Genomic DNA, 21,107 nt, shown 5'->3' with positions numbered 1-21,107 from the left:
TGTCTGTTCAAAGCATAGCACTGAGAATAAATTGAGAACGAGATGTTAAATGTTCCCTGGCTTGAATTCTTGGGGAGTCTAAGAGGCTTGTCAGTGGAGTAAAGAAAGCAGCAGCTCTAAACCAGGGAGTGGTTGTACTTCTATGTGCATTTACTATTTTGCCCTATCTTTTTTTTTTTTTCTTTTCTGTGGTAACTTAGAATGACAACATCTCTCCTGTTGCAATATTGTAAAATAAAGGTCTACAATGTTTGGCTTACGGAGCAAATGCTCCACACTATTCCCAGAAATCTGCAATTGTAGTCTAGGCTATCTTAAGTTAGGGTTTTAAATTGCACCCATCCCTGAAACATTTGGGTGCCTTCCAAGTTTAAATGAGCCTTGCAAGTGTTTTACCAGGGACCCCGTCTCCTCTTCTGCTTAGACAACAGCAGCACCATGTCTCCCGCAAGTCTGGCTCCAGAGTAATCTGTTGCAAGCCAAGGGGCATCAGGAAGTGAGACATAAAATAACCAAATGACAGACCCTTGTAAGGTCTGTATTGCCGTGTGGGAAAGTGAAAGCAAGCAGAGCTTTATAAGCTTATCTCTGTGCTCAGGCGGGCTCTTAGAAGCTCTGGAGTTCCCATTAAACTGTACATTTGATTTAGAGAAAACTTCCCATAGTTCACTGAAAAAGAAACCATTTATTCTTAACTTCATAGGGGGCAGCTGTCAGACAGCTCTCCGACTTTTCAGCAGTCTTTCATCATACAACCTGGTCTCCAAATGTTAATGGCTTAGCTGTAACATGAAGTGAGGTATTAGAAATGCTTGTTTCTTTCCACATTAGATGGTTTGTTGGAGGGCACTGGAACAGCAACTATAAAACGCAAGGAAGCTGTATTTTGGAGGAAGCCTTGTGTGCCCATCTCTGGCATCTTGCAGTGAGGCTGTTCCTGGGCTGGTTTCTGAGGGACTGGTCCCTCTGGGCGGCTGAGACACGGAGGTGGCTGTGCTTGCTGCCCAGCGTGCGTTATTCTGAGGGCTTTGCTCAGCTGAGGCAACATGAGCCCCCTGGTTCCTGGGCTGTGTGGTATGAGCTTGCTTCTCAGAGCAATGCAATGCTTTAAACACTAGCGTGTGATTCCCCTGAATTGCACACAGATGGAGAGCAGGCTGGTATTCAAACATCACTTCCTCCAAGCTCAAGAGCGGTGCATCTGTATGAGTAAGAGCAGCAGCAAAGGAGGCAGGAGACCTGCATGGGTGAGCAAGGAGCTCTTGGCCAGATTCAGACAGAAGAAGAAAATACACAGACTGTGGAAGAGGGGACAGGCTACTTGGGAGGATTACAGGAATGCAGTCAGAGTATGCAGAGATGCTGCGAGGAAGGCTAAGGCCCAGCTGGAATTGAGTCTGGCAAGGGATGTCAAGGCCAACAGGAAGGGCTTCTTCAAATACATCAGCAGCAAGAGGAGGACTAGGGAAAATGTGGGCCCGCTACAGAAGGGGGTGGGGGCCCTGGTGACAAGGGATACAGAGAAGACAGAATTACTGAATGCCTTCTTTGCTTCAGTCTTCTCTGCTAAGGGCAGCCCTCAGGAATCCTGCAGCCTGGACATGAGGGAGAAAGTCTGGACTCTCCATCATCTTTGAAAGGTCCTGGAGAACTGGAGAGGTGCCTGAGGACTGGAAGAAAGCCAGTGTCACTCCAGTCTTCAAAAAGGGCAAGGAGGAGGATCCAGGCAACTATAGGCTGGTCAGCCTCACCTCCGTCCCTGGAAAGGTGATGGAACAGCTCATTCTGGATGTCATCTCCAGACATATGGAGGAAAAGAAGGTGATCAGGAGTAGCCAGCATGGATTCACCACGGGGAAATCCTGCTTAACTAATCTGATAGCCTTCTAGGATGGAGTGACTGGCTGGGTACATGAGGGGGGAGCAGTGGACATTGTGTACCTTGACTTCAGCAAGGCTTTTGGCACTGCCTCCCATAACATCCTCCTAGAAAAGCTCAGGGAATTGTGGGTTAGGTGAGTGGACAGTGAGATGGATTGAGAACTGGCTGAAAGGCAGAGCTCAGAGGGTTGTCATCAGTGGCATGGAGTTCAGCTGGAGGCCTATGGCTAGTGGCATCCCCCAGGGCTCAGTACTGGGTCCCATTCTGTTCAACTTCTTCATCAATGACCTGGATGAGGGGATGGAGTGCATCCTCAGCAAGTTTTGCTGATGATCCCGAGCTGGGAGGAGTGGCTGACACCCCTGAGGGCTGTGCTGCCATTCAGAGACACCTGGACAGGCTGGAGAGTTGTGGGGAGAAGAACCTCCTGAGGTTCAACAAGGGCAAGTGCAGATCCTGCACCTAGGGAGAAATAACCCTAGGCACCAGTACAAGCTGGGGCTGACCTTGTGGAGAGCAGCTCTGCAGAGAAGGACCTGAGAGTGCTGGTGGATGACAAGTTGACCATGAGCCAGCAATGTGCCCTTGTGGCCAAGAAGGCCAATGGTCTCCTGGGGTGCACTAGGAAGAGTGTTGCCAGCAGGTCGAGGGAGGTGATGCTGCCCCTCTACTCAGCCCTGGTGAGGCCTTGTCTCGAGTACTGTGTCCAGTTCTGGGCTCCCCAGGACAAGAGAGACATGGAGCTACTGGAGAGAGTCCAGCGTAGGGCTACGAGGATGATCAGAGGGCTGGAGCATCTGCCCTATGGGGAACGGCTGTGAGAGCTGGGCCTCTTCAGCCTGGGGAAGAGCAGACTGAGGGGGGATCTGATCAATGTGTACAAGTATCTGAAGGGAGGGTGTCAAGGGGATGGGGACAAACTCTTTTGAGTTGTCCCATGTGACAGGACAAGAGGCAATGGGCAGAAATTGAAGCACAGGAAGTTCCGCCTGAACATGAGGGGGAATTTCTTCCCTGTGAGAGTGACAGAGCACTGGACCAGGTTGCCCAGGGAGGCTGTGGAGTCTCCTTCTCTGGAGATCTTCAAGGCCTGCCTGGATGCAGCCCTGTCTAACATGCTCTAGGTGACCCTGCTGAGCGGGGAGGTTGGAATGGATGATCTCCAGAGGTCCCTTCCAACCTTACTGGTTCTGTGATTCTATGTGTGCTCCTTTTACTTGCAGCTGTTGCAGAGGAGGGGCTGGGCTGGGCAGCACAGTTTTTCATGTGTGAAGAGCTGGAAAACTCCTCTGAAATTAAATTAATCCACATTAATTTGACCCTCTAAATGTTGCTTGTAATGAAGGTATACTTTTTCTTACAGAAAGAAACTTAGTCCAATCTCTGGATAAGTGCGTCGTCTTAGTTGGGGATCTTTACTTGCTTAAATCAGTATTTTCTCCCACTCAGCATCAACTGTCAAATAAGTGGTCAATCTTACTTCTCCTCTCCCTTGTACAAGCCATGGTTATTTTCCTTTCTTAAAAGTTTTTGCCATTTGAAACTTCTCAAATCCCACAGTTAGCCTGCCATCTAATATGAACACCCCTCTGAAATCCTTCTAGCAGCATATGTGCCATAGCATAATTTAGGGAACCGTGAGGGCGGAGGAATTCCAAAGAGCATTGCTGCACCATATCATGAAGCGAGTTTGACTGCCAGTAATGCCCTGGCACTGTCAAACTACTGAGGTTTGAAAAACATCCATCCATGACATTCATGAATAAATGGATTGCAGTAAATCAAGCTCATTTGAAAAGGTCTCATTAACATTTTGTCATACAGAAATGCCACTTTGGTCAGGGTAGAGACAACCATCTCTTGAACCTCTGACATTCCCATTATTGTTAAGCTTAGTTTGTATTACTTACACCTCATAATAAGTAGCAAAACTGAATTAATAGAATGATAAATATGAAATATCCTTGATTTCTTAAAGCAAGGCATATTCTTTACAGAATATATGAACATTTCAAAGTTATCCAAAATGCAGTAAAGTCATGGGTAGTGTTTCCCTTGGTCATAATGTGTTTTGGACCAGGTGCTGAAAGAATCATTGCTTTCGTTCAGTGTAATGAACTGCTTAACTTTCCCTTCACTGAAATTATCCATATTCAAAATTAAGCATGCAATATAATGCTTTGCAGTATAAAAGCCTGATTAATAGGTCTATTAATTTGGTGGTATTATTATTTTTGGTATATAATGCCAGTTCAAAGGCTATGCTGCATTTAGTACTTTACAGAGCTCTGTACTTGTTTCCCAAAATATGTTTGGTAATGTTTGTATCAGAGTGACACCTCTAAGAGAGCAATTCTAGCCCAGGCAGTTCAGAGAAATGGTCTGGGGAGATAGTAACAGCTATCTGAGAGCACTGCTCGCTGCACAGGAGAAATAACAACAGGCAGGACAAATGTTATTGCTGAGAACTACAGCCTGAAAGGATGGTTTTGAATGATGAAGTATTGGCTAATCCATAGTGCCATAAATATGTATCCACATTAAAAAAATATACAGGCCAAAGGGCAAGGCTGTCCTTTCACGTGGCCTATAAGCTGACAGTGAAGGAAGGACTTATTTGGTATAATGTGGCGTTACTTCTTCTGCAGCTCCTGCTGTTATTCATCTTTGGCTTGTAGCTTCTTGCAGTCAGTGAGCAAAGGTGATTTCTAGTGCCTGGAAAAAGAGCTTATTTGGCAGCATTTGTCTCTAAGCTCTTCCTCTCAGGCAGCCTCCATCTTTTTTCTTTAGAAATGATCAGTGGCAGTGAGCTAACCAGTGGTAGTTTGTGCAGGTCCCAGCTAGCTGAGGTCCACTTGGGACAGCTGCCTCCCCACCCTTTGCACGGAAGAGGCTTTTCGCAACGTGTTGGCTATGAGACAGAGCAGCAGAGGCCAAGGAGATCGTTCCCATGTTGATTTTGGCCAGCTTAGCTCCTAGCAGTGGTACAGACAGGTTTTCAGCCAGGTTGCGTGCTACCACAGAAACTGCATTCCTCATTATTGGCTATTCCTATGGGGAAGAGTGTAGGGCTTGTTCTGACTATGGTTCAGCCAGCTACCCTTCCCCAAAATGAGAGAAATTTTTGAGTGCTTTCCTTTCTTCAGTAGAATTTTAGGAACATCCGTTGGTAAAACAGTTGTGTCTCTGCCTGTAATTAAACAGACAGATTTAGAGCTTGCTGCAAACACTGATTAGATTACTGTTTCTCCAGCACTTTAAGATAAATCTGAACGAATTCATGGATGACAGTCTGAAAGAGATCTCCTCCATCTTTGTACCCCAGAGCTGATGTCCTGTAACTAGGATACAGCAGTAAATCCCACACACTACTAATCAGTCCTGCTGCTTCCACAGAGCCTTTCTGGGGAGCTCCTCAGTATCAGTAGAGTCACAAGCACAAAAGGATGCAAGTGTCAGGGGAGCCTTAGGTGCTAAAAGTGCTTCAGCCTCACTTCCTGCTGAAGCAGAAGCTGCCTAGCATGGTCACTGGGTATAACCCATCCTGGGTTATTGGTCTTGTGGTGTCAGTATCAGCCATGAGCAGCATTGCAGGAGGCTAGCCAAGACTGGGACTTGGCAGCAGAAAGGTTATGCTGATCTTCTTGACCCCTGGATCCCATGCGGTGTTTAGCAAACACCTGCTGAGTCACCTTGCTGGAGGAACATGTTAACTCATGGCTGGCATCTGCAGCCCTGACAGCAGCTGCCTGGCATACCCTTGGGGGCAGTGGACATGTAGACAAATACAAGAGTAATTGTGTAAAAAGGCTACTGGGACAGCAATGTGGTTTCTGTCTCAGCTCCTCTTGCCAGCTGGTAGATGTCTTTCCCTTGCAGTGGCTGGGCTGGGGCATGGCAATGTCTTCCTGGTGGGATGGCTTTTCCTTAATGCTGCAGCTCCATAGAAGATACCAGGCCTTTGGGTACTTTCTCTGTCCGTTTGTCCTGAGGAGGCAGAGAGCTGGCAGACAATTGGCAGCTCAGAGGAGCAAACCACAAGTAGCTGACAAAATCAGGCAGTTGCAGTGTCTCCTCAGGTTTGACCACCTCTTAGTGCTAAGCCTTGGTAACTCATATCACTAGCCCTGTTCAGAGAACAGCAACAGGCTCGGGGCTCAGCTGTTAAAAAGAGGGGGCATGCAGGCTTGTGTTCAACTGGGAGCAGAATACAGTCCCATACCTTAAGAGGAGCTCTTCAGCTTAGATTTTTTTTTTTTTAAAAAGTAACATCTGACACACTTAAGTTGAGGACATTCTGCACAACAGCTGTGTCAGAGAGATTTGACGAAACTAGGATTTGATGTCAGTTATAACTGCTAGAAATCTGATTGTAATGGCCCGGAGGTTATCTGTGCAATAATGGGTATGCCATAAAATAGGTTGCTTAGCATTTTGGGGGGCTTTCTACTCTAGTGTGGGGGTGAAAAAAGCCTTCATATCTGCCTTTTGCTTCCTTCTCTGTTCTTTTAATTTTTAGGCTTGGGTACACTGAGCAGAAGGTCAGAAATACCATAAAATTGGACTGTATTTATCAGAGAAACAATTTAAAAGATATAGAACTTTTATACAAATGCACAATGGCAAAGCTGAACAGCAAAGACTGTTTTACTTTGTCGTAAGACAAATGACTGAAAATATCTTACCTCCATTATACAACTCAATGGTGCAGCCTCTTTTTAAATGTTGTGTTTCGTTTCTGGAAACGATACAGAAAAAAAAATTGAAAGGATTCAGTGAAGGGTAATGAAAATGATTAGAGGCATAGAGAACCTTTCATATGAGGAGAGATTTAAAAAGATTAGGCCCGCTTAGTTAAGACAAGAGATGAATAAGCAGAGACATGATAGAGAGATGTGGGGTAATGAATGGCACAGAAGAGGCACACTAGGTACTTTTATAAGCTGTGCCGTTTTTCAAAATTAAAAGCAGAGAAAAGAAAGCTATAAAACGAAGAGAAGTTTACTTAGATAAAGCACAACAGCCATCACCTTTCAGATGTGTTTTCCACTGTGCTAGCATCACCTGTGCAAGCCAGTGTCACGGGAAACGGAGATAATGAGCTTAGGAGAGTTATAGAATGAACTAGCTGCTTAGGGAAGAGGAAATCTTGAGCCTGTTGAGAGGGAACAGGAGTTCTGCTAAAATTGTGTCCAGGTTGAGCAGACAGGCTGTTTCCCACCATGTTTTCAGAGAGCACTTCTCTTCCAACATCCCTATTTTCAGTAGTCTGTGTAGACCATGTGTTAAGGCAGCTTCTGCTGTCCACTTGAGGTGCTTGTGGAGTGGATCTTGGTGCTTTGGTCAGCTGAGTAGATGGAGTTGCTCTGCTTGACTCAGTCCAGCAGGAGGGAGACTGTGAGAAGATGTAGCAGGTCAGACCAAGATCCAGCCAGTTCAGTGTCTAAAGATGACCAGCAATGCATACTTGGAACTTGGAGAAGAGTATGATAGCAGAGTGCTCAAGGGCAGGGCAAGCATGCAGGACACTTCCACCTCCATTTTTCAGTGACTTGTAGCTGGGAATTGCCTGAGCCATAGGTTATAGTGCTTGATCAGACATGGGAATGTGATCCATGAATTCCTTCTCCGGGGCTTTATCACACAATACAATCTTTGGCTATACATTGAGAAATTTATTCTAACATTCTTTTTTTTTCTTTTTAAACACTAAACCCATGCTTATGAAGATCTCTCTCTAAAGAGGCTTAAGAACAGATTAATGCACAGGCTTTCCTTTACAGATATTGAAGCAGTAAGAGGACTTTTGTACGTGTGAAACAATGAAGATTAAATATAAAGAAAAAAAAAGCAGTGTCTAGTTAATACTAGGATTGTACCACAGACGTTGATCTCATCCCATAGTCTGATTTAGAGCCTTCAGATAAGCTGACATGTGCTTACTGCTTATTGAACCTTCCTGAGTTTCACAAAACAGACAGTGTTTAAAGACTAGATACTTGCTTTTATTTTATTAGAATTTCTGTAACTTTGCACTAGTGCTGGCAAATCTTATGCCTAAAGCCAGAGAAATCAAGAAGAGTACATGCAAACATTAGGAGATATTGAAATGTTTATAGAGGATTTGATCATTCTGGAAGTTGCAGAGGCTTCCCAGTACCATGCACCCAGGATGGGTAGGGATGAACATGTTCAGTGTAGCTCTGCACTGTTGTAGAGAAGCATACGAGACAACGTGGATCCCCTCTCTTTCTGATTTTTGTCGAGTAAATTATAATAAGTCTCATAACTTTGTGGGCAGGATTAGGAAAGGGACCTATGTTTGACATCTGCAAGGTGTTCTTCTAGGCATCTTCCAGAACATTGAAATCAAATTGTAGCTCTCTAAGAGGATTAATTTGCTCTGCAGTAATCAGAAGAGTATCTCTTTTTTGCATGTCTCATGCTTTAGTTCACTTGCCCCAATTAGGGAGTGTTTTGATTAATCAATACAGCTGTCGAAGTGAAGCATCACCTCAAGACAGGGGAACAATAATATGATCATGCGTTGTTTCTATCTCAATTAAATTTCAGTACTTCTTACAGTCATTGAGTGTTTTCCTTTGGGATTGTCAGGCAGTACATCCATTTCACGGACAGAACAAGCCGAGAAGTGACACACCAAGCTTTAAATAGGTATTTATTGATGTACCTAAATGCCACTCAAAAATCTGGGCAAAGATGACTTGGGCAAGTTTTCACAGCTGAGTCACTGATTAGTACTGAGAAATAATGAAGGAAATTTAAATCTGTAAATCTCTGTATTTGTGATTAATATGTTTTCTGCTTCAGTTCACTGTGTGCATTTTTTCCTGAAGTTTTTGCGTTTGATTTGCTGTGTGAAGGAACAATGTCAAGGGAATAATTACAAGAGCTTTTCAATGCTTTCTTCATAGATTCAGAGAATACCTAGTGACAATCTTAAATCTCACTCTGGAGATGCTGGATAACCAGCTGTTTCCTTGGGCTCCATTTTGGTCTTTTTGGAAGCTATGTCCTAAATAAATTTACACACCACAGACTTTTTGTGCTTTGCTTCACAGACTTTGGTTTATGATAACATCCCAAGAAATTCCATGCTATGGAATTACTTGGGATCACTTTTAAGAGAAATTGTGCCTTTCTGTCACTCCTGCCAGTAAGTAGGTTTTCATAGTTAAAGAATTCAGTATATCTCATCTACACAATTCTTCCCTGAATGGTCACACAGCCAGTGCAATGCCTTCAGGTTGTGGTGAGCTTCCACAAATTCTTGTTCAGCAGTTAGGTTTTGCTGTAGCAGTATTTAGGTCAGGTTTTCAGCACTCTCTGAAAACTTTGGGGTACGTACAATGTCTTTGTGAGAGCTCACCTGGAAGAAGCAGTGATATGACATCTGTCTTCCAAAGCCTGTATAAATGCAACTTTTCAAAAAGCACATCCTTTGCTGTGACCAGCAACTGTTGTACATGGTCATGACGACATGATGAAATGAATTTCCTAATTACGGCCCTACAAGATCTGTGCATATTCATGTATTCTGAATTGTTCCCACTGAAATCACTTGGATTCCTCACAACAGGTATATTTAAGCAAAATGGACAATCTTTTGGGATTGGAACCTCTTTGTGGGAACTAGAATGTGTTAGTCCCTATCCAGAATAAGGGGTTTTAAGATAATTATAAGTTTCCTTCATTGCACCAAACAGATTTTGGTGGCTCCACAAAATACTAGTTTCTTCACACTGTCTTCTCACACTGGTGCTCCCGGAGCTGTTATTTCTGGTAGCTTAAAAGTTGAAGTATTCACATCTTGTGCTGTAGATACCATTGCACGTTACCGGGTGGTGACCTAAAGGATCCACCCTGGAACTTCACATGCCAAGATGGAGAAAATCAATCTCTGTTAATAAAAAAGGCAAGTTCACTGGTGCAGAAAATCACTAGTCAGGAGCCTTAAAGAGGCTCCTTCAAAAATTCATGATTATAGAATGGAATCCTGGGCTACACTACAATCCTCAAAGAAATCAGGATATGGAGAAAAAAAATCCAATTTTCATTATGTGGAGAAAATAAAGAATGAACCCTATAAGCAGATAGAATCATTAATTAAATGGAACATAACTTTATGCTCAGTATGTTAGAATATTTCCCAAGTATCCCAATACTTTTTCCAAGTATTTCCAAAGTCTTTTTTTTTTTTTAATGTTTATTCATGCCCCTAGCACTAAAGCTGTCTGAATAAAATTTCAGATCATTCTGGTCAACTGCTGTACAGTAGCTGCAGGATATTAAATCAGGAGTAATCTATAGAAATTTAACAAACAACCTGCCAAATGACTTAAGCTTTCAACTCTGTAAAGTATTTGGTCAAGTCTCCTGCTGATGGTATTCACGATGTAAATACAGTTTACACTAAATAGCCCTGAGCAGGCATCTTTGACCTCCATATGTGCACTATGCCTGCAGCCATCCTGACTAGAGTCTTTTCTAATATGACAGAGACTTGAAGATGCTAAACAGCTATTTTTAAATCAGATTTCCCATTTTCTGCTGGGGGAGGGACCTCAAACTTCAGGATCGTCACCATCACAGAATCATTCCTGTTCAGTCCTGCAGGGTTTGTGGATTTGATGGCTGATAATTTAGATGATGTTTGGCTCGTAACAGTGGCCTTTGCACAACAGAGGAGGAAGAATTCTAGCTTAGTTTCAACCTTATTTTAGCTTTCAGCTTTGACAGAGCCTTAACACAGTATTTTGTATAGAAGAGACTGAACTATTTTAGATGTTTCTAAAATGACGTAAGCTACAATTTTTGTTTCCCTTGGTAATCTGGTCAGCTGCTTGGAAATATGGGCATTCTATGTGTATGCTATAATGCCTTTTTACTATATGATCATACACAAAGTTATTGGGTTTTTATATTTTATATTTAATGCAGCTGTAGATGTATTTATACATTTCAGTAGTTCAGCCGATCAGATCAAAACCAAGAAGAAGCTTCTGACAGTTCATCCTCTTGCTTACTTAAGCATGACTAAGTCATGGCTACAATGAATCCAGTTTTAAGTTTCATTCATTCAATCATTCTTTCATTCATTGTTTGGGGGCATGTATGAGGGGTTCGGGTGAGCAGGATTTATTGTTGCATAGATAGCATCACTCTTGATTTCTGAAGTAAGCAGCTGGAGATGCTATTTCACACAAATACTCTTTTTTCCATCTGTTTTGTGTAACAATGTATTCATAGCACTTGACTATTCAGATCACATTCAAATTATCTTCATTGCAAAGGTGGACTTCCTTTCAGGACAGCTGAGAGACAGGAAAAGCCAGGAATGACGTTACTATCATTGTACACTTGCATCTATTGATATGTCTATTTAAGGCCTTAGAATTAAACACTTGTTTTTATGTATAAATTTTCAATAGGATTAATTACACAAGCTAGAAAAGGTCAGTTTTAATTTGGGCAATCAGTGTAGGCCCTCTCTAGACTTTGACCTGCATTTCTTGAGTACATTATCAAAGAACTTTACAGCAAAGATAATATAATGGCCATTCTGGACTTGCCGCCCTGCATCGTATTTTAGCTGGTGGGCTGAGAGAAGCCCAATCTGTACCCAGCTGGGCCGGTGTGTGGACTTGCCAAGCTCAGGAAAGTACGCTTAAATTGTGATACCCCCAATCAGGAGCATATCTGTTAGTGTGCCCAGTTCAAAGCTTCCCTCTGCAGTTCTTCTCCCAGACTCTTTTTTAAATGAGTAGCAAAGGCACGTACTGGATTAAACAAAATGCGAGCAATGGGTGGGCACAAACACTTGCAAAAGGTGAGATGTGCTGGATGCAACTGCTAGGTATTCAGGAACTAGCAGAGCATTTCAGCTCCTGCAAACAGCTTGTGCGGGAACGATTCTATATGGAAGGGAGGAAGCCTTCCCCACTGCACATCTGTTTTCCGGAGCTGCAGCCACAGCCTGGGAATTACGGAGGTGTCCGTCAAGACAAAGGAGCATGATTTTGTGCCAAATAGTCGGGTGAAGGAGGTGGTCCGATCTAGTGCCAGGAAAAAAAAAAAAAAAAAAAAAGGAGGAGATATGACATGTGCTTGTTAGCCCAAGAGAAAAATAAGGGTGAAATAGGTTTTTAACATCTTTCTGTCCATTTCCCCGCTCTGTGTCAATCTCTCCCATTTTGCAGAGTGGGGCTGTGGCACTGTGTGGTCCTCTGCGAAGTGCTGGAGGGGGCTCAGGCACTGAACCCCTCGCAGGAAGGGGCTGGAGCTGCAGGTAACTGGCTTCCTCAGAGACAGCCAGAGGAAATATGTAGCTCTGTTCGTGACCTGCAGCTCTGGCACGCCATACAAGCAGGCCTTTTGTACCCTAAACAGCTCCAAATTACTGTACATAAACCATAATCTTCTAGCGGGAGCACTGTAGTTTTCCATTTGGCTGCTAATTGGATGATAAACTTGTAATAGCCCTTATTAACATGGCGAGCACTGGGCAGGGTAAAGTGATGGAAGGCTTTTATTTAGAAATCTTGTAAAAATACAGAGACTGTCTCTGCTTGACAGCGATTGAAACCAATTGTCAATTAACTAAATAACAGCCAATTAGCTTGAAGGAAAAAGGAGAAAATTGCTTACTTCACATTCTTTGTTGAAGCCAGTCAGAGGATGCGAGTTTTTTTTCTTTCTCCTACAAGAAGAAAAAATAGCGATAGATGGGGAGAAAATATACTGTTTTTTGAAATACCATCTTTTTCTCAGACAAGAATATTTGAGAAACTAGATAAGAACATCTTAAGCTCCTGAGACATTTAATTTCCTGTGATTTTTTTTAATCAAAATTATAATCATTATGCGAGCACAATTTTTCTTCCCTTCTTTCACGTTGCTGTAGGATACTTGTGCACAAGGACAGCTCCGCTGAAGCTGGCTGACTTCACAAATAGAGACTAGCGCGCAGCTGGCTGCTCTGAAATGCAGCGCTAGGCAGGATTGCGATACTTATATCTGCACGACCAGACCAAGTCCTTCCTCTTTTGTACTTATATAGACTTTCAGGGGTCCGTAGGTGAGACCTTGTCAAAGCTTGAAATGCTAAAAAAGCAAAGCACCCCGAGGATTTACTTAGGAAGAAAGTGAGTGGTTGTTTCAGGACTGGTGTTTTGGTCTTAGATGGATCAAGGACCATCTTGGCATGTTTCATGCCTGCATTCTTCTTTTCCATCTGCGTAATCGTGCCCAAAGATATTGATTGAGTCGAGGCCATTACACAGCAAAAGCCCGTCACTCCACAGCCAGGAAGAAAAAGGCTGTCTCCTGGTTTGTTGCTCTTTATTTTAACTATTAACCCAACACCATCTACTCCCCCCAGAAAACAGTGCAGTTCAACATGGGGACTAAAGTTTGATCTACCAGGCTTTGTACCATGGTACCATTTAACTCCGACCATTCTTGGAGCAGAGGCTGATGTCTCCAGGGGGGTCTCTGACAGCTAGAGTTGCAGAGGACGATCTGCAGGGCACAGAAAGAGCACAGGTTAGACCAAAAAGGCAGCTGCTAGATGCTAACTTAATACTGCTGGATTAGTGAGAAACCATTCACTGATGGCATCCTGCCTTTGAATTTTTATTGCACTTTCCCTGCAAGCGGTTAAAGGCAGTAGTTAATGCACAGAGGCTTTACGCGTCCTAACTTCCCACCTCTAGGGCCAAGCCACAGTGGTCCCTTGTGGGTGACACTCGGACTGCGTCTGCCTAACATATCCATTAGTTGCATCAATCAATAATTCTTCACTTAGAGCTTTTACTCGTTGTTCAAAAAGATTTTATTATGCTGCTTTGAGCTGCTCACAGTGTCATTTCACAGGTTTCAAACTGCGTTACTCTTTCGTTAATACTTTTAGGGCTAGTGTTTCATAATCAGATAGTGAAGGGTGAGAGGTACGTCTTTTAACTGTTGGAAAAGCAACGAATATTGGATGCTTTTGCATTAACTGATGTGAAATTCAGCACTGCACATATTGATCTGTTACTTTCTTACAGGAACATTTTACACCTGAATGCAAGTTCAAGGAATCAGTATTTGAAAACTACTATGTGACATATTCTTCAATGATCTACAGACAGCAACAGTCTGGCCGGGGTTGGTATTTGGGTCTTAACAAAGAAGGAGAAATAATGAAAGGAAACCACGTGAAGAAAAATAAACCTGCAGCACACTTTCTTCCAAAACCATTAAAAGGTAATTGCCTTGGTTTGTTCCATTTATCTGAGCTGACATTATATTGTGTCAGAAGTGTTTAATTGCTGTGCATATTCATTGGAAGGGCTCAGCTGCTTATTTTACAGGAGTATAACATTCTGTAACATACCACGAATGCAATCAGAGTTGCTTTTTTTAGGTTTCTCTACTTTGCTTCCATCTTTTTCTCATCTAACCAAATAGGTATGTTAGCTTCTTTGTGTCCAAAGTCCACAGTGTCTCCACTGTAGGGGATGAAGGCTTTCCATGGAATGACCCAGACACCCGATCACTGGCCATTTGCATCTTGCCGTACATCTTGTCTCTCTGTGCTTTATGTTACAGGCTCTTTGTCTATCTATTTCTGCCTGGGATAAATCTGTAATGTGCAGAGCTAATTAAACTGTAATTAATATGGCACTAGCACGTGACAATTAAAGGTAATGCACGTGGGATATGTGTGCTGCTTTATCTTAAAAGCTGAGACCTAGATTCATCCCAGTTAACTGAAGCATCTAAGTCAGTACTGTGGTCACACCAGCTTCTCCCTTTGGTCAATGCAAAGAGAGGGATCTCAGCCATGGCATGGAGGTGCTCCCCGTTCTCCAGAAGAGCAAACTTCTTTATGCTCCTCCCTCAAGAGGAATGAAACCTCCTGCTGGTTATGCTTCTAAGCAACCTTGTAAGGCAGTGTCATTTTGAAACTAGAGAGCATATTTCAAAGGTGCATAGTCTTGAATGGATGCTAGTCTAGCTTTACAAGCTAATGTAAGGTTTTAGGTAACTGACTTTGGGGTTGACTCTCACTTCTGATGTGTGTCAAAACAAAGGAAACAGAAGACTTAAAAATCCATTTTCCCACCTATTTGCCTAGGCTATGTATAGAAGTAACAGGTCAGATCATAGCTATTGGGAGAGTACTTCACCTTTAGTAAGCAAGTGCTGATTTTTATCAGCTCAGGCCTGTCTTGCAGCATTTTGTATGTGAAGAGGTTAACCGGGTGATTTAATTGGGAGGAGGAGGAAGCCGTTTTTTTTCCAGTCTCTGAAATGTTGTTCCCTTAAAGAGGCTCTCAGACTTTCTTAGGAAGCGTTTGAAATGGAAGCGGTCTCCTTGCAGTGAACGGCTATGTTTCCTTCGTTCCCTTCTTAACGGTGCTTATTGCTGAATGAAAAATGCAGGTTTCACAGCCAGATGTGGCACTGACTGATAAGTGAGTAGCCCGTAGCCCATGACCTGTGCTGACACGCTGCCCTCTCCTTTGCTTTGCAGTGGCCATGTACAAGGAGCCTTCTCTCCACGATCTCACAGAATTCTCAAGATCTGGAAGTGGGACCCCAACAAAGAGCAGAAGTGTTTCAGGAGTGCTAAACGGGGGTAAATCCATGAGCCAAAATGAGTCAACGTAGCCAGGTTAAGGCAAGCCAAGTGCTCTCTAAACAGAACCTTACCTCTGGATGCAGTTGAATTCTTACTAGCAGTCTTTCATCCAAACGTTCAATTGCCCAGGACAAGTCACCGAACTTGCATAGGTCACTCGTTTATCAGCCATTAGATCTACTGGTTGTCAAAGGATATACCCCAATAATGTAGAATATGCTTGTGCATATCACAAGGCATTTGGATAGCCAGCAAACATAACTGCGGAATAAATCTCGGAGAAGAAATGTCCAGCTCTTTCTCTCTTTCTCTCTCTCTCTTTCTCTCCCTCTCTCTTTCTCTCTCTCCTATGCTTTGTGGAATACGAAACAAAAACATTTCACAGCATTCACTGCTGATAAGAATTTGCTTTCCAACTAAGAAAAAGACCACTTTTGCTCTTCAAAGGAAATTTTAATGCTTATATGTTTTATAGGGGCAAACAAAAATAAATATGTAAACTCTGTTGTTTCCTTGGCTTACCGTTTTATATCTAAGGCTTGATAAAAAATGTATCCTTTAATTTGGAATAGAGCAACTTTTTGATTTCTGAACTCCAATGGGTCTTTAAAGCTACGTCTTTAAAAAAAATAAAAATTCAGGGTTGGAACTGAGAGTTGGTGTCTCAGGCTCAAGCAAACAGTGTTCTTGTGGTTTTAAACACAAAGAAATATAAATTTTTATAGATTTGTAGTTTCTGGTAAAGTTCTTGTGCTAACCCCAGTCTGTAGGAATTGAGCTGTTTTGTTATCTCAAGTGGAAGTTAATGGAAAGGGATAAAATTATCCTCCAGTGTAGATTTCTCTTAATTCCATTTTGTGTGTCATGTTAAACTATTGTTGTGGCTTCTTTTCTAAAGACAGAAACTGTGGAATTAAGGTGACTTAATTTTTTTATAAGAGACGTCTTATTTGTAAATGTCCTTCTTTCACTGTAACGGGCACGTGAATATTGTGTAGGAGGAGCGTTAGGACAGGTTACCCCTAAACAACATATACTTATACATGCTATTGGAAACAATTGTTTAAAAAAAATGTAGTTAGGTTTCCATTTAGGTCATCATGTCTGTTGCATGGGAGAAAGTTGGACTATTGGCATAGAGTTGCATGACGTGTAAGATTTTGTGCATTAATCATCGTTGGATTCTGTGCTCCAAAACCGACATAGTTCTGTACAGGCAGCTTTCTGCCTCGTACAAGAGAGTTGTTTATTATTTGTTGTATACACAACCATGCACTGAATAAACTATTTATATTAAGATGTACTTTTTAAAAAAGCTTGTTTGATTATATTATGTACCTTGGTTACTAATTTCAAGGGAAAGCGTTGGCAGTTAAAATATAATATGATAGAGCAGTACGTAATTAATGTTAAAAATCTTTTTATGTAGTGGGTTATTCCCCTGTAATGCCATACACTGTACAAATGAGACCGTGTTCTTCCTTTTGGATATTGTTAGAACTGGTCTTACAAGCCCAGCCGAGATACTCAAAACATAGTGACTATTTAGTGCCACAAAGCGGTGGTGACGTTCCCTCTGCTGCACGCTGTTGGAGTCCCAGAGAACTGCACTGCTCGGCTTTGAGCTTCTCCAGCTAACCTCTTCCTGAGCAGTGACCCTACCCGCCACCTTGCAGCACGCCTCCTGAGAGCCCTCGGTACCCGGTACTCCAAAGAGAGCCGGTAAGTCGAGCCTGTGCCAGAACGGCACCTCGAGGATGCTCTGAGTTTGCAGTGCACGACTGCAGACACGCCGTAGGGGCCGGTTTAGTCTGGTCTTGAAGAAACAGGTTTCCAACCTCCTGCCTTTGTGCACGTGTTTTGGAGAAAAAAAAAACCTCTCTCTCCCTCTCTCTCTCCTGGCCTTCCTTTTCTGTCAAAAAATATCAGTGAGAAATTTTATCTTCTATAATATCCAGGCAGCTCTGACAGGTGAGCTTCACTTATTAAGACTTTCCAAGAGGAGGCCTTGGAGGAACAAGTTCACATCACACATGGCTGAAGAAACAGCTCTGGAAGGGAAGAGAGTAGATATGCAAACAAAAAGCTGCTCAAAAACGTTAGCTAGAGATTGCAGTCTGATATTCTGCTATCCACTCTGTCCCCCTCCCACTTGACCAAATGGAGTTAGACCTCAAACCAGGCTGGGACAAGAGCAGCAGAGGGAAGTGTGGCTTCTGTCCATCGTCTGGCTGCTTGTCTCCTATCTTTGCCCCATTCCCTCAGTTGTGCCAGTGCACAACTTTTTTGATTTAAGACAGTGTCAGGGTGCGAGAGGGGGGGAAGGTGTACCTTCAGCTAATGCAGATTTTGTTTCAGATCAAAACCATAAATTTGTAGTTGGCAAGAAAACACATCTTGCTGAGCTCCTGTGTCGGAGCAGAACGTTTTCCTCTCCCAGTAACACCCTCTTGCTGGCCTTCAGAGGGCCCGTGGACCCTCAGTTTGCCCCTCACATAAGAATGAAGAAGGTGGGTACTCAGTGAAAGCCTCTTTGCTTGAAGGCTGCTGCGGCACTCCTACTTCTTAGCGCTCCTCACTGGGCTCCTCTAGCTCGTTCAGCACAGTCAGTACTACGGAAATGTTCCTTAAAAAATGAAGACTTGACTAGCAATTGCTCCAGGGTTTTTGAGAACTTAGTGGCCAGGAGCATCTATTACGTTCAACTAAGTGTGCTTTGCCCCCATGGAACATTTTCTTTAACCCTTCTGACCTAGATGTCAGACTCGTGAGGGGCATGTTTCAAGTAAGGAGTCCTAGTGCCTTAGGAACATAAAACCTGATTAAAAATAAAAAAGAATTTTAAAAAAAGTCATTATATGTGCCAAAGCTATTTAGATACTATGTTGTTGAGTGCTACTGTCCTAAAGGTAACTGCAGGGCTGCTGCTTTCTTTTAGCTGTGGCCTTGCTTTTGTTCCCCATCCCCGTACATCCAATCATGATAGTAATCTGCAGGGAAGAAGAAATGCTCATCTCACACAGCCTCACTTCTGAAGTCTATAGTTTGCCTTTGGTACTGATATTGGCATCAGCTGTGAACAGTCACTGCCAAGTCTCCAGTTTCAAAGGTTTCTAGTGTTCCAGACTAACAAAGCCCACTCTTGGATTAAAGATGAGACAAGAGATTTGGTAATAGCTGATTCAGAAATGGCTGTTTCTGACAGTTACGTTAAATTTGTAACAAGGCTGTTTCAACAATAGTTTTCTTCCTTCAGAGTATTGTGGAAGCATAGAGGAATACCTTTGATAGCATCCTGATACTACACAAAAGCTCATGTATGCTATAGGCGAGGTGGGGAGGGCATATGCCCAGGATTTACCTGTAGCCTCTGGATCCATAAACTGGGATTCAATAACAAGAAACAGAGTAAAATGTCCCTTTGCTGTCAGTGAAGTGAAGGTCATATCCTGAACTAGTCAAAGCCCCTTAGGTAGACAGGAACACGGATTCTGCAGAAACCAGATTTGGTTTCTGCCATCGTATTTATCCTCTTCCTTCAGCCTCCATAAACAGACCCTCGGACAGATCACTCCTCAATAATGTGTTCGTTAAACCTGATAGCTGCTAAAAAAATAGTGATGGTTGACTATGAAAATAAGCTATTTAGCTATTGGTCAATCTACTTTGTTCGGCTACATGTACCTGTTCAAGTGCTAGAAGATGCATGCCTGGAATAAGGAAGAAAACCCCAGGGGCTGGTATGAAACCAAGCCCTGCACTGGCTCGGTGGAAACCTTCTACAGAAGGCGTGGTCTCCAGCCTTTCTGTTATTGTAAATATTATGGCTGATGCCCTTCATCTTCCAATTCAGCTTCCAAATGTTCTTGTCCTTGTATCTCCACCAAGACTTCCTATGCACTATGCAGTGTACCACAGGGTTGGATTTGGCTCAGAAGGTGCAAAACCACCCCAGCAGCTTTCCAGTTCACCTGTGTCCACCTGGAAGAGTCCCTGAGCAACCTTAGGGTCTGTGCAGAGACCCTCAGAAAGGCTGAAAAATACTACCTACCAGCCCCTAATGAAACAGATCATCCCTGAAGTTGGCAGAAATAATGCTAGGAGTGCAGCTATTATGAGGCAGAATTGATGCTTTTTTGTGATCCACCTGCCAGAGCTGCTTTCTCTGAGGTCTCCGTTGGGCCTAAGATATTGCATACTTGGCCTGATTTGGGGTTTAGGGACAGAGGGTAGCAAGAACTCTTTTCTGTGTCACAGAATTTTGGATTTTTTTGTTTGTTTGTTTGTTTCGTGTTTAATTGACTTCATGCCATCTCACAGCCTAGTAGTATCTTCATAGCCACTTGATCAGCCATCTTCATCGCTGGCACAACAGAAGACACATTACCAACTTGGGGAAAATATTGCCAAGTTACCCCAGGGGGGAGAACGGTGCCAATTCTGCAGCACTGTCTAGTGTCCCTACTGCAGGTTTCCAGCCCATGGGCCAGGTTTCCAGTGGGATAAAGACATAAAGACAGTGTGATGAGCTCAGGGATACTGTAGTGTGCCAGGCCTCTGCCCAGCTGATGCCTCCTCACAGGTCTGCACCAGTGTGACAGCCAGGCCTGGCAGAGCTCTGCTGTGTCTTGAGTATCTCTGCATGGAGACCAGAGCCAGATCTAATGGGTTTAAATGTCTCCTTGCCATATCCTTGACCAGGACACTTTTGCAGGACAGAATCTGTACATAACAATATCTTATCTTCTAATAAATAATTCCCTCTAAAACTGACTCCCTCTTGTCTGGACTTTGATTTTAACCACTGCAGGTGTTTAGGAGCTCTCCACCCCAAAACCAACACCACTGTTTACCTTTACTCAGGATAACAGACCTTGCTGTACAATCACTATCCCTTATGTTGTCTTGAACATCAGAGGGAGAACCTGAGTGGTCAAGATGAGATCATCCCAGATGAATCTTTCAGCTGCTGTAGCCAGGCTATGATCCGTGGAGGATACAGGGTGATGAATCCGATCAGCTGAGGGAATGGTTCCTCTTAATACTGCTCTTCCAATCCCTAGACAATGTAAGACAAAAGACAAAACATCATATTTTTGTCAGATTTGGGGGTTAGAAGAAGCAGTGACATAAAAGAATGGAAAAAAGCCTACTCAAAAGAGATAAATTGATTTCTGAAGAAAAGCTTTTCTATGCGATTTGCCCTAAATTCCACAAGCTTTGGACTTTTTTCAGTTCTTTGGGGAAATGTCCTCATGAACTTCAAATTCCCACCCTGGATCACCAGGTAAAACTTTTTAAAAATTCTATTCCCTTGTGTGAGTGATCCAAACTGTGAGGCCCTCCCTGTCACAGCAGATTGGCACCAAGTGTCCTGCTTTCTTGGACAGCAGGATCCTGAAACAAGCTGGGTTTGCTGGCCACCTTGGCAGACATGGAAGGGAACTGACATCTTGCAATGCTATCTTTATTACAAACAGCTCAGCTAGCAGAGGGTTCCTGCTTTGGAAACTTGGCACAGCAGTTTGAGGGCACTCAAGCACCCTGCCATTCTGCTACTCCTCTCATGAGAAA

General features: G+C 43.1%; 1 protein-coding gene and 1 long non-coding RNA gene across 4 annotated transcripts in view; one reads left to right on the top strand and one right to left on the bottom strand.

The window, feature by feature from the left end:
- The window catches only part of FGF13 (fibroblast growth factor 13), a 253,002-nt gene extending 236,199 nt beyond the window's left edge, over positions 1–16,803 (top strand). For both annotated transcript variants that reach the window (XM_062584638.1, XM_062584637.1), the window contains 2 exons: positions 13,954–14,152; positions 15,426–16,803. In XM_062584638.1, the coding sequence (XP_062440622.1) occupies positions 13,954–14,152; positions 15,426–15,562 (336 nt within the window). In that variant the 3' untranslated portion in view covers positions 15,563–16,803. The remainder of the gene's footprint in view (positions 1–13,953; positions 14,153–15,425) is intronic.
- Positions 8,549–21,107, bottom strand: part of LOC134145276 (uncharacterized) — a 54,552-nt gene continuing 41,993 nt past the window's right edge. Inside the window, exons 3-6 of one of the 2 annotated variants that reach the window (XR_009959572.1) lie at positions 20,387–20,592; positions 13,337–13,423; positions 12,551–12,602; positions 8,549–11,958 (exon numbers count right to left, since the gene is read on the bottom strand). This is a non-coding gene — a long non-coding RNA (uncharacterized LOC134145276). The remainder of the gene's footprint in view (positions 11,959–12,550; positions 12,603–13,336; positions 13,424–20,386; positions 20,593–21,107) is intronic. The other variant, XR_009959573.1, reaches the window with a different exon arrangement.

This window comes from Rhea pennata, chromosome 11 (genome assembly GCF_028389875.1).
Source record: "Rhea pennata isolate bPtePen1 chromosome 11, bPtePen1.pri, whole genome shotgun sequence".
NCBI classification, from domain to species: Eukaryota; Metazoa; Chordata; class Aves; order Rheiformes; family Rheidae; genus Rhea; species Rhea pennata.
The sequence above is the reverse complement of the archived record's forward strand: the minus strand, read 5'-3'. Positions and strand labels throughout refer to the sequence as shown.